We start from the raw sequence: 12,951 nt of genomic DNA, 5'->3' as shown, positions 1-12,951 counted from the left end.
CCCATATTCTGGTTGGTCAGCAGAAATTTTTTTATTTCTTGTTCCTGCTTTTTCTCCTTTATTCCCAATATCATAGTTCTGATCTTAATCCTTTATCTATGGGGCCTCTGGAATTTTGCATGCTGCACCAATGAAAAATAATGGATTTGATAACCATTTGAGACTATGGAGCGTTTAACTTTAGCCGGTTTAATTTTGAATTTTTTGGGGGGGGCAGGGGACAACTCTCATCTTCATATTTGCCGGAGACCCTCAAGAAAGATCCTGTGGGGATGCCGTCTAATTAATGTCTAGGATGCAATGGCCTCCAGATATTTTTATTTATTGCATTTATAGGCAAAGGGACCCCTGACCATTAGGTCCAGTCGTGGACGACTCTGGGGTTGCGGCGCTCATCTCACTTTATTGGCTGAGGGAGCCGGCGTACAGCTTCCGGGTCATGTGGCCAGCATGACTAAGCCGCTTCTGGCGAACCAGAGTAGCGCACAGAAACGCCGTTTACCTTCCCACCGGAGCGGTACCTATTTATCTACTTGCACTTTGACGTGCTTTCGAACTGCTAGGTTGGCAGGCGCTGGGACTGAACAACGGGAGCTCACGCCGTCGCAGGGATTCGAACCGCCGACCTTCTGATCGGCAAGCCCTAGGCTCTGTGGTTTAGACGACAGCGCCACCCGCGTCCCATTGCATTTATAACCCACCTTTTATTCCAAGGATCTAGAGGTGGTTCTGCACAGTTCTCCTCCTGCTCCTCCTTTAATCCGGAAACAACAACCGTGCGAGGTAGGTTAGGCTGAGAGAGGCAGTGACGGGCCCAAAGTCGCCCAGTGAGCTTCATGACCAAGCGGGATTCGAACTCAGGTCTCCCAGGTCCTAGTCAGCACTTACACCCTATCATCCCCAGCCAACATGACCAGCGCTAAGGGAGGGCACCATGTTAGCTACCAGTGTTGTGTGAGAGACTGCAGACTCCACACATGCTCTGCACATTGAAGCTCCGTGTCCTATCCTGCTTCTGTTATCACTATATTGCATTGCACTGACTTTGAATTCTACGGGAACACCAAGTTGTAAAACAATTAAATGCATTGCAATAAAAGAAACCATTAAAATACAGTTAAAAACCACGCAGCATCTAGCACATGGATAGGCAAATTAAGGCCAGGGGGCTGGATCCGGCCCAATCACATTCTAAATCCAGCCTGTGGACGGTCCAGGAATCAGCGCATTTTTACATGAGTAGAATGTGTCCTTCTATTTAAAATGCATCTCTGGGTTATTTGTGGGGCCTGCCTGGTGTTTTTACATGAATAGAATGTGTGCTTTTATTTAAAATGCATCTCTGGGTAATTTGTGGGGCATTGGAATTCGTTCATGTTTTTTTCAAAATATAGTCCGGCCCCCCACAAGGTCTGAGGGACAGTGGACCGGCCCCCTGCTGAAAAAGTTTGCTGACCCCTGATCTAGCACAACACAATACAAGCCCCTCCACCCCCCACAAAGTTATTGCAAAAAGAATAGTCATCACCAACATATTTGTCATAACCTACCTCACAGTGTTGTTGGCAAGGATGAAACAGGGAGGAGAGTCATGTGCGACACCTTGATCTCCTTGGCAGATAAATAGGGTATATATATGTAATAATTAAATTTGGTCTCCCAGCCTTCTTCCAGGGTCTTTGTGGCAGAAAAAGGGAGGCTTGGCCTATTCATTGCATCCTCATAACAGCCTTCTGGCATTATCCTGAAATGTCCCAACTGGACCCAGTGAACTTCTTCATGGCTGGGCAGAAATTTGAGCTCCAGTCTCCATGGCCCAGTCCAGTCTATTATCCATTGTCCTAGCCACCTTTCCCACAGGCCGGAAGATGAAGTCTCAGAAGAAGCAAAACAGGGCCCAGTGAGGAAGGAGAGGCTAACTGGGGGAGCTTGCAAGACCTTAGAAGCAGGAGAATGGCAATATTTGGCCCACGAGGTTATCTGGAGCAAGCTAGATTTCGCAGCCCTGTTCAGGGAAGATTTTAATGTCTGATGTTTTATTGTATTTTTTTTATTTTGTTGGAAGCCGCCCAGAGTGGCTGGGGAAACCCAGCCAGATGGGCGGGGTATAAATAATAAATTATTGTTGTTGTTATCCTTGGAATTGAACTACGCAGCCATTAAAGGGCTCTAGTTTCATCTACTAGTTTAACTTGGCCATAGCAGCCAATGCAAGCAGGGGGAGATGAGAGTCAGTCGATATCACCTTCCTTCAACCTGCGGCTCTCCAAATGTTTTCAACCCCAGCTGATCTACATAATCCAACAGACTTCATCGACACTACAGTGGTACCTTGGGTTAAGAACTTAATTTGCTCTGGAGGTCCGTTCTTAACCTGAAACTGTTCTTAACCTGAGGTACTACTTTAGCTAATGGGGTCTCCCGTGCCGCCGCCATGCAATTTCTGTTCTCATCCTGAAGCAAAGTTCTTAACCCGAGGTACTATTTCCGGGTTAGCGGAGTCTGTAACCTGAAGCGTCTGTAACCCGAGGTACCACTGTACTTTAATGATTGCAATCCAAGTGGCAAGGCTCCGGGGGAATTCGTAAGAAGGATGCTATTTTATTCAGGTAAAAAAGTGTAATAAATCTCATACAGCATTCTCTAGCTACCATCAAATGTCCTGAATAAATTTTACACACCCGTTATGCCCCCTTAGTCCCTTTTGCAGGGCGGCCCAATAGGCCACAGGCATGGGCTTCACCATTTCTTCTGAAGGAGGAATTTTGGCACCGCAGATGCATGACCGGAAGCTGGAAAAAGCACGCGTGGCTTTGTGCAGCAACAGGGCGCTGTTACCACGATTACCGCTGGGGGGGGAGGCAGCACGCAGCGCAGGAGACGGATCTGTGTTGCTGGAGCTGCGGGTGGCAGCTGGCAATGTGGTACCAGGGAGGGTCAGAGCCCTCGAACAGGTGGCTCGTTCATTCTACCTCTTCTCCCCAATTGTGCTCAGTCTCTGTTTCCCGGTGCCAGCGCAGCTTGGCTCTGCTCAGTTGGTTTTCTTGCCCATCTGGAGTCGTCCCCAACAAACGTCTCCTCCGGGGCTGGCAGGGGCTTCACAGGGGCTTCTTCTTCAAGCCCAAGACCGAGATGAAAAGCAGTATTTCCACAGCGGCAGGCAAGGCGCTGTCAGGGGGTGAAGACAGACAGAGAGAGGGGAGGGGGTCAGTGCTATGGAGAAGGGCTTCCCTCTTCCTGGGGGGAGGAAAACAATGGCTGGGGAACAAACATGTGAAACACACACACACATATGAAAACATAGGAAGGTTCCTAACATGTTAGGGATCATGTCAGGAATCAAGGAGTCATGCCGGAAGTTGCAAAAAGACGGCTTGCACTCGCTACGAAGAATCATATTTGAAAATGCTTGTTTTTGAGGCTTTTTTTCATTTTCATTGCTGATACGCTTTTTCTTTTTTAATATTCTGATTATTTGATGTGTGTATATGTAAAATCAAAATAAATAAAAAATTTAAAAAGGAAGAAAGAAAAGAAAACATAGGAAGGGCCTACTGCCCATCTAGTCCAGAATCCTGTTCTCACGGTGGCCAACTAAATGCCTGTGGGAAGCCGACAACACACACAACGTAACAGGCTGTTTTTGACTATGTAACTTCTATTTCAAACACAATTCAACATATAATATCTCACAAAGTGTAATTCCATAGACCAACACATCATGCAAACAGAACGTATCTGAAAAAAATTAAAGTCCAATGGATGGTCAGGAGATAAAAGTCCATTCAGTTCCTAAATTAGGTATCGTGCCATACCTTCAAGTTTTCCATCTGATATGATATCTACATACAAGGAACATTAGAATCCTCAAAGCAGCGATACGTGGAACACCATAAGATAAGCGTACCATATTGTAGTTATTGCCAATATTGCCCACAGTGCTACCAGCGCCCCCTGTTCCGTGTATTAGACGAGGTTTTTTGAATCAAAAATCATGTCAAAAAACTGGGGTTGTCCTATATATGGATAGTAGCGTGGGGGGGGGAAGCTGTGCGCTGCCGGCCAGCTGGTTGGTGGCCCACGCTCTAGGGAGCTTCCTGCCCGCAGTGGCGTGGAGGGAGCAGCTGCCCACTTTGCCAACCCCCAGCGGCCCTGCTGGGGTGATGGCGCGCATGCAATTCCCCCTAAAAGAAAGTTCAACAACTCTGGGCCATCTCCCCTCATTTTCTTTAAATTTAGTCCCCCAAAATAGGTGGCATCTTATACATGGGGTCGTCTTATATACGGAAAAAAATATGGTATATCCACACACATACAGAGCTAAGAGTCTACCTGCAGAAGCCCATGATGTACCAGTAAGTGACCGTCTCCCAGCGCTCAAAGACGAAAAAGGAGAGGCAGATGGAGGCACTGCAGTGGGCAGCCAAAGCTAGTGGGGAGCAGTCAGGGAAACTGGCGTCGTAAAGTGAGGCCTGCAGTAGCAGGCAGCTCCACATGACCTGAGCCTCTTGCACTGGCACAGAAAGGTGCCAGACATTTTGAGCCTGGGGGTGAACTGGGAGAGAGAAGAAACCATCCCGACACCAAGGATGAGAGATCAGTCACTCCACCTCTGAGCAATTGCTGGTGATTTAGGTGACAGGGACCCACTCCCCAATAGTCACGAGCCAGGGCAATCCAAGATACCAAAGGCATTTACAATAGTAAAGGTAAAGGGACCCCTGACCATTAGGTCCAGTCGTGGCCGACTCTGGGGTTGCAGCGCTCATCTCGCTTTACTGGCCGAGGGAGCCGGCGTACAGCTTCCGGGTCATGTGGCCAGCATGACTAAGCCAGAGCAGCACACAGAAACGCCGTTTCCCTTCCCACTGAAGTGGTACCTATTTATCTACTTGCACTTTGACATGCTTTCGAACTGCTAGGTTGGCAGGAGCAGGGACCGAGCAACAGGAGCTCACCCCGTCGTGGGGATTCAAACCGCCGACCTACTGATCGGCAAGTCCTATGCTTATTAGTAAATCTGAGGGCTCATTTGGGGGACAGATCGGGACAGATGTAATTCGGTTGTGAGGAACCTTTGACCCCCGGGTGTTGCTGAACTACAACTCCCCAGTAAGCATGGTCCACGACCAAGGATGACGGGAGCTATAGTTCTGCAACATCTGGAGGGCCACCAGCTAGTGTATTTTAATGAATGAAATAGCAGTGGGTGTGCCTTCTAGCGGCAGGGACGTCAATCCTACAGAGGCCACAAACATCCCAAGACACCCTTCTCCACTTTGAACCCAGCTACCATATTTTTCGCTCTATAGGACGCCCTTTTCCCCCTCCAAAAATGAAGGGGAAATGTTTGCGCCTTATGGAGCGAATGCAGGCTTTCGCTGAAGCCTGGAGGCTTTCGCTCTCCAGGCTTCAGGCAGCTATCCGCAAGACTTTGGAGCCCGGCGGGAGTTCTGGCCAGGCTCCGAAGGCTTGTGGATAGCAGCCTGTTCTGGGGGCTGGGGAACCTCGGGCTTCCCCCGCCCCAGCCCCGCGGCTAAAAACTAAGCCAAGACAGCGAGCGGGAACCATCCCGCTCGCTGTCTTGGCTTCTTTGCTCTTTGGGGCTGGGGGGGAAATAAAAATCCCCCCCCTAAAAACTAGGTGCGCCCTATGGTCCGGTGCGCCCTATAGAGCAAAAAATACAGTACTTTCTTTGGAGTAGAAATGCCAGCCAATCCTGGCCAATGCAGCCCCAGCTTCCGCATTTCTTCTGCTACTCCCACTGCTCGGCAACGGGCAGCAAGGGAAGGAAGCCCCTTGCCTCGCAAAGCTCTGCCATCAGAGGTGGCCGCCATCTCGACTGACCTGCAGAAAGCAAAGATCCACCAGTACAGGCCGCTGTCCCACTGTTCAAAGAGGAAGAAGAGCAACGTGACGGAGGCAGAGGCATGGGCGCCTGTGGCTGGAGTGGAAAGGAGGCTCAGTCAGGGAGCAACAACACATGAAGGGCAGGAACCCCTCGAGTCCTCCTGGGGCAGCTGTGCGGCATCGGGGCTGGCCTACACAGGGGACGGCAACAACCCAGAACGTCCGCGTTCCCACGCGGGAACTGCCTACCAGCCTTCCTCAGCCTTGCGTCCCCCGATGTCGTAGGACTACAACTCCCATCGTCCACTGCTAGCTTAGCCAGTGGGTCAGGGATGATGGGCGCTGTAGTCCTACGACATCGGGGGACGCAAAGCTGAAGAACGCTGCCTGATGGACTGAGACGTAAGTGGCTTGGCAAAGCGTCCAGGAGTGGGCATCCAATGGGCCTCAGCGCCTTCCGATGCCCACCTCCACATGCACGAGATAACATGGGCACCTGAGTTCAGGTTTTTTAAGCTCTCAGGTTCGGCTCCCTCACGTTGCAGGTCTGATGAGTCCAAGTTGCCCTCTCCGTGGCTTCCCTCTGCCACCCACCCCACAAAGACCCCACGTAACCTATGGCCCTTTTCAAAGGATACAGAGGAGGCTCTGCACATTGTTGAACATGGACACTCCAGAGAGAAAGCCGGCCAACTCCACCGCAAAAAGCCCGAGCGTCACCGACAGGGCAACCACCATCCTGAAGGGAGGAAAGCCACAGGGAGGGTTAGGTCTTGTGTCTCTAGAAAACCTGAAATTCTGAGCCCAATTACAGTGGTACCTCTGGTTGCGGAGGCCTGTTCGCAACATGAAAAGAGCGAAACCCGCAGTGGCGTGTCTGTGCACGCGCGAGTTACAACCCGCCACTTCTGCACATGCGCGTGACGTCATTTTGCACGTCTGTGCAAGCGGCGAAACCCGGAAGTAACCCTTTCCGGTACTTCCGGGTCACTGCGGGACGTAACCTGAAGCAAACGTAACGTGAGGTATGACTGTACAGTAATCGGTCTCTCTCTCCCCACCCAGCGCCCCAAACCCCTCTCTCTCTCTCTCTCACACACACACAATATTTGTTGTTGACATCCGTCTGTCTCAGGAGACAATGGAGGACTGCACCTTTGGCGGTCAAGTCAAACTACTGGAAGGTTACAGCGTCTGCTGTGGCTGTAGAGACCAATGCAGGAGAGACATGTTTTGTTGCAGGTGGGGCAGATGAAAGCATCCAATTGTGCCGATGTAGATGCACCACAGTGTTCTTCCTCTCTGCGCTCCTGCCAGCAGTCATTCCTCCACACGCACAGAGAAAAGGCAAGCCACAAAGCCAGGGGTGGGGAACCTGAGGCCTCTGACTGTTGCTTGGACCACAACTTCTATCAGTCCCAGCCAGCATGGGCAATGGTCATGGATTATTTAAGACTTGTTAAGTCGAAAGCAGGCAATAAAAGAGGGGTAGGATAGAGGTTTATAAAATTATGGTGTCATGCATTGGCCGGGAATCGAACCCGGGCCTCCCGCGTGGCAGGCGAGAATTCTACCACTGAACCACCAATGCAATACGATCAGGCCTGGAATTTCTTAGCAAATATGCCAAGTATGAAGGACATTAGAGCCCTAGGCAAACACAAGCTCCTCTTGAATGCTAATTGTCTGGAATTTCCCACCTCAAAAAAATATCATTGGCTCATCCTGTTGTCGGCCTTTTTTTAAAAAAAACCCTCCACCACCTTTAAAAAATGCAGAAGTCTTTCCCTTGAGTGCACTTTTAAAGCACCATCAGCCTTGACAGCAGAGGCAACAGACTGAACCGTGGCCAACTTTGTCAGTCCTCGGATGACAAGAGGCAGCCTATAATCAGCTCCAGCAGCAGTCCTGCTCCTTCTCTTCTCACGCCATCCCCCCCCCTTCAGGGCTTTCATCTAAACCTGGATTTACGGCTGCTGTCAGCTAGGTGGAGCAGTGGCCACATCTGCTGTGAAGACAGCAAGCTCCCAACCCTTTCGCGGGACAGAGAGGTGCCATTATCTGGTGCTGTGCTGATTTTCTTGTATGTTTTAAACAGATTTTTAATATGTATATGGTCTGAATTCTATCGGTGTCCTTAATGATTACTTTTTCTACGTTTTCAGCGGTTCTCGTTTATAATCTGAAAAGGGTAGGGTATAAATAAATACGGCATCAGCGTCATCCAGCGCTGACGTTTGCTAGATGATGAAAAACATGAGGAGCTGGGAGACATCGGCGCTCTCAGCAGCTCCAGAGAAAGAAGGGCGATGGAACAGCAATGTGAGGTTACAACATACAAACACACAGCTTTCACCATTATTATTTGCACACCTTGCAAGCACAGATTCATAAATCCACATTTCAAAAGGAAACCTTTCAGACCATGAATGTTATTAGGTAGCCAAAAGGAACAGGGCAGAGGAAGGCAGGGAACACATATTTTTCTGTTTGCTTTTCGGGGCTGATAATATACATATTTTCCTAATATTTATATCCCACCTTTCTGAAAGCAATCAAAGTGTCTTACAAATAAAAAAGAACAAAGCAACATTCAGATAATCTGAAAACCTAACAACTGGGGCAACCCAGTCAGACGAGTGGGGTATAAGTAACAGATTACTATTAATATTATTATTATTAACAAGCTTTAAAAGATGCGGTGGGATCTATCGTAGTTTCATCCCATAGGACGCACCTAGTTTTTTTGGGGGGAAATAAAGGAAAAAATTTGTTCCTTTATTTCCCCACCAAAACCAGGTCGGGGAAACCGAACCAGGTCGAGGAACAGCGGGATGGTGGCGCTGCGCCTCCCTGCTGTCCCCCGAGCTTGTGGGGCTGGCCGATGTCTGCCCGGTGCGCGGGGTGCTCTGCTTCAGGGCGCCCTGCACGCCGGGCGGCAGGCTGCTATCCACAGCGAGGGGAGCCCTGCGGGGAACTCCTGCAGGGCTCCCCACGCTGCGGATGTCTGCCTGGCGCGAGGGGCGGTCTGCTTCAGGGCACCCCTCGCGCGGGGCGGCAGGCTGCTATCCACAGCCTAGACAGCCCTGCGGGAACTCCCGCAGGGCTGCCTAGGCTGCGGATGTCTTCCCGAAGCGCTGAGCGCTCTGCTTTCAGCGCGCCCGACGCTCTGGGAAGCAGGCTGCTATCCGCTGCCTAGGCTGCGGATGTCTTCCTGAAGCCTGGAGAGTGAGAGGGGTTGGTGCGCACCGACCCCTCTCGCTCTCCAAGCTTCAGCGAAAGCCTGCATTCGCCCCATAGGACGCACCCAGATTTCCCCTTCATTTTTGGAGGGGGAAAAGTGCGTCCTATAGGGCGAAAAATACGGTAAGTCATTGTTTTAAATACACGTTCTGGAAAAGCCTACAAAAATGAATCAGCATATTTCTCTTGGGAACCTGTTTCAAGTTATGGCCACTGCAACCAAAAACCTTTTTAAAAGAATAAAAAAATGAGGAGCAGCAGAAGCACCCAGAGAAAGTCCCAGGCAGAGCACTTACTCTGTGTCTTGGTTCTCAAACTCCTCCTGGGTGCACTGGAGAGGCAGGGAAGCACGGACATTGTTTTCCTGGATTGCAGAAGACAGAGAAACCGCCATTTGGACCATGCATTCACCCATCACAAGAACAAGGTAGCAGTAGCCTCATAACCTCTTCACTACTGCACCGGTTCCATTATGCTTTATCTATTTTGTATTTACAGTGGTACCTCAGGTTAAGCACTTAATTCGTTCCGGAGGTCCATTCTTAACCTGAAACTGTTCTTAACCTGAAGCACCACTTTAGCTAATGGGGCCTCCCACTGCTGCCGGAGCACGATTTCTGTTCTCATCCTGAAGCAAAGTTCTTAACCTGAAGCACTATATCTGGGTTAGCAGAGTGTGTAACCTGAAGCGTATGTAACCCGAGGTACCACACTATTTACATTTATATCCCATCTTTCCTCCAAGGAGCTCCAGGTGGTGCACATGGTTTCCCCCACTTTATCCTCCCAACAACCATGCAAGGTAGGCTAAGAGGCTGTGACTTGCCCAAGGCCACCCAGTGGGCTTCATGGGCGAGTGGGGATTTGAGCCCTGGTCCCCCCTCAGATCCTAGTCCAGGGGTCAGCAGACTTTTTCAGCAGGGGGCCGGTCCACTGTCCCTCAGACCTTGTAGGGAGCCGGACTATATTTTGAACAAAAAAAAAATATGAATGAATTCCTATGCCCCACAAATAACCCAGCGATGCAATTTAAATAAAGGCACACATTCTATTCATGTAAAAACAGCAGGCAGGCCCCACAAATAACCCAGAGATGCATTTTAAATAAAAGCATTGTAAAAACATGCTGATTCCCGGACTGCCCACGGGCCAGTTTTAGAAAGCGATTGGGCCGGATCTGGCCACTGGGCCTTAGTTTGCCTACCCATGCTTTAATGTCTCTTTCCTTTCCTGCTGCTCCCCGAATTCCAATGAACGAATTCCTATGCCCCACAAATAACCCAGAGATGCATTTTAAACGAAAGGACACATTCTACTCATGTAAAAACACGCTGATTCCTGGACCGTCCGCGGGCCGGATTTAGAAGGAGATTAGGCCGGATCCGGCCCCCGGGCCTTAGTTTCCCTACCCATGTCCTAGTCCAACACTCTAACTACTACACCCACACTGGCTCTCACCCTGTTCCCATCCTGTTCTTCTGTGGCAAGAAATAGAGGTACCACTGTATACGAATTTAATAAATGATAATAAATCATTGGTTCCCTCTAGCATGGCCCTGTGAAGGGCAACAGGTTGAAAAAGGCTGCTCTACAGCAAGGGTTCTCAAAGTGTGGCGTGGCGCCAACTTGAGAAATACCCAGGGTTGCCAGGGGAAAGAGCAAACTCCTATCTCGCCTCTCCCCGCCACCCCAGTGCGCCTCCTAAGGGGGATCAGCACACAAACACTGGGCACCCCACCCTCCTCGCATGCCATCTATGAGGGCCAACAATATAATCTCTATTTCACCCACCCTTGAACTAAAATCACATTTTTGTCCCATCCCTGCGAGGCATCTGCTCTCAGAAGGCCATATTTAACAGCGCCAGGCAAACTGCCCGTCTTGGGCAAAGGCTGGAATCGGGGTCTTATTTTTGTTGACGCTGACCGTATTTTTCGCTCTATAGGACGCACCCAACCATAAGACGCACCCAGTTTTAGAGGGGGAGAACAAGAAAAAAAATTATCTCCCTCTCTGCGCAGCGCCTCTCCATCGAAGCGAGGCCAGGAGAGCAAGAAGGATCGGGCGGCTATCCCTGAAGCCAGGAGAGCGAGAGGGGTCGGTACGCACTGACCCCTCTCACTCTCCAGGCTTCAGCGAAAGCAACGCTGCGCTCCGGAGGCTTCGCGTTGCTTTCACTGAAGCCATGGAGCCTGCATTCGCTCCATAAGACGCACACACATTTCCCCTTAATTTTGGGAGGGGAAAAGGTGCTTCTTATAGAGCGAAAAATACGGTACTTGTGGGAGACAGAAGATCTTCTTTGGAAAGCACAAGGCCCATCACACCGTTAAAAAAAGAAATAGGAGCACGTTGAGAAGGGGAAGGGATGGAGTTTGGAGGCTGGGAACAGGTTTCTCACCCTGGACCAGAAGATGGTGATGACGATGACCAAATGGGCCGTGAGGGTCAGGAATCGTGAGGGAACCAGTCCGGTGACCAAAGGCATTGTCTCTCCCAGCATCCAAAAAGTGAGAAACCCTGGCAGTAAAAGACAAGAGAGAGGCAGGCACATTAGTAGGAACCCAAGAGCCTGGCTGCTGAATCAGGCAAAAAGCAGGGAGGGGGACGACTTAGTCCAGCATCCATTTCTGACAGCTAACCGGATGCCTATAGGAAACCCGCAAGCAAGACCCTGTTCAAAGGCAGAAAGCCTTCATGACTAGTAGCCACTGATAGCTTTACAATCCTCCATGAACTTGTCTAATCCTCTTTCAAAGCCATCCAATATGATGGCCGTCACCGTCTCTTGTGGGAGCAGATTCTACCGTTTACGTGCTAGGTGAAGAAAATACGGGTTTAGCAACAGAGAGTGCCGAAATAAATAATAATAAATTTTTATTTATACCCTGCCCTTCCCAGTTCAGAAACCGGGTTCAGGGCAGCTAACAACAAATTTAAAGCACTTAATTGTAAAAGCAGCATACAATACAATATAAAAACATGAATAATAAAATTCAAAGTTCAGAAATCAATTTAGGGGAAATCCATCTAATAAGCATTAGATAATCCCCAGGGCTAGCTGGCTGAATTAGTCCTACTTGGACCAGTGAGGAGGCCAGGGGAGAATTAGCTGTGGGGTCTCAGAGTGGGTAATCTTCATAAAAGGGGAGGGAAAAGAAGGGAAATAAAAGATCAGGCTGGATTCAAATTAAAGGCCAGGTGGAATAGCTCTGTCTTACAGGCCTGGCGGAAGGAGGTTAAATCCTGAAGGGCCTTAGTCTCATGGGACAGAGCATTCCACCAGGTCGGAGCCATCACTGAAAAGGCCCTGGCCCTGGTGGAGGATAGTCTGACTTCTTTAGGGCCTAGGACCTCTAAACTATGGTTATTCATGGACCTTAAGGTCCTCTGCGGGGCAGACCAGGAGAGGTGGTCCCGTAAATACGAAATCAATTCATTCTTTGACAAAAGAAAGGTATCATCCTTTGTTTGACCCCACCATGCAGAACAGGGATAGCCAACATGTGCCCTCCAGATGTAGGCGGACTTCAACTCCCATCAGCCCCAGCCGGCATGGCCAAATGGTCAAGGATGCTGGGAGCTGGAGTCCACAAGCATCTGGAGGGCAACACATTTTCTGCCCACTCGTCCCCGATTTAATACGTCCATCTGTGAACAAAGCAAATGTTAAGCACTAAAATGGTCCATGAGAGCAGCACAAAATTAGACCCACAAACCTCAATTGCAGCAAATGACAATAAAACATGGGCTTGCTGCAATACAGCAAACAAAACCAGTTTTCGACCAGCCACCATGAAAATAGGTTGTGGTTTTCCCTAAGATCTGTTCTATGCGGTTTTTGTAAAAAGTGCCTAG

At 49.7% G+C, this 12,951-nt stretch overlaps 1 protein-coding gene and 1 long non-coding RNA gene across 6 annotated transcripts in view; one reads left to right on the top strand and one right to left on the bottom strand.

The window, feature by feature from the left end:
* Positions 1-449: 449 nt before the first annotated feature.
* Positions 450-2,810, top strand: LOC310747042. The gene is made up of 2 exons (XR_014540866.1): positions 450-1,873; positions 2,166-2,810. It is a non-coding gene; the product is annotated as an uncharacterized lncRNA (long non-coding RNA).
* The window catches only part of TMEM107 (transmembrane protein 107), an 11,219-nt gene continuing 849 nt past the window's right edge, over positions 2,582-12,951 (bottom strand). For 2 of the 5 annotated variants that reach the window (XM_083581279.1, XM_083581277.1), the window contains exons 2-6: positions 11,495-11,613; positions 9,390-9,457; positions 6,489-6,589; positions 5,848-5,944; positions 2,582-3,168 (exon numbers count right to left, since the gene is read on the bottom strand). In XM_083581279.1, coding sequence (XP_083437405.1) covers positions 3,099-3,168; positions 5,848-5,944; positions 6,489-6,589; positions 9,390-9,457; positions 11,495-11,596 — 438 coding nt within the window. In that variant the 5' untranslated portion in view covers positions 11,597-11,613 and the 3' untranslated portion in view covers positions 2,582-3,098. Of the gene's footprint in view, positions 3,169-4,332; positions 4,453-5,847; positions 5,945-6,488; positions 6,590-9,389; positions 9,458-11,494; positions 11,614-12,951 lie in introns of all 5 variants that reach the window. The other 3 variants (XM_083581278.1, XM_083581276.1, XM_083581280.1) reach the window with 2 other exon arrangements.

The sequence above is a fragment of the Podarcis filfolensis genome (genome assembly GCF_964270895.1).
Source record: "Podarcis filfolensis genome assembly, chromosome: 13".
NCBI lineage: Eukaryota > Metazoa > Chordata > Lepidosauria > Squamata > Lacertidae > Podarcis > Podarcis filfolensis.
Note: the sequence above shows the minus strand (reverse complement) of the source record. Positions and strands in the feature narration are given on the sequence as shown.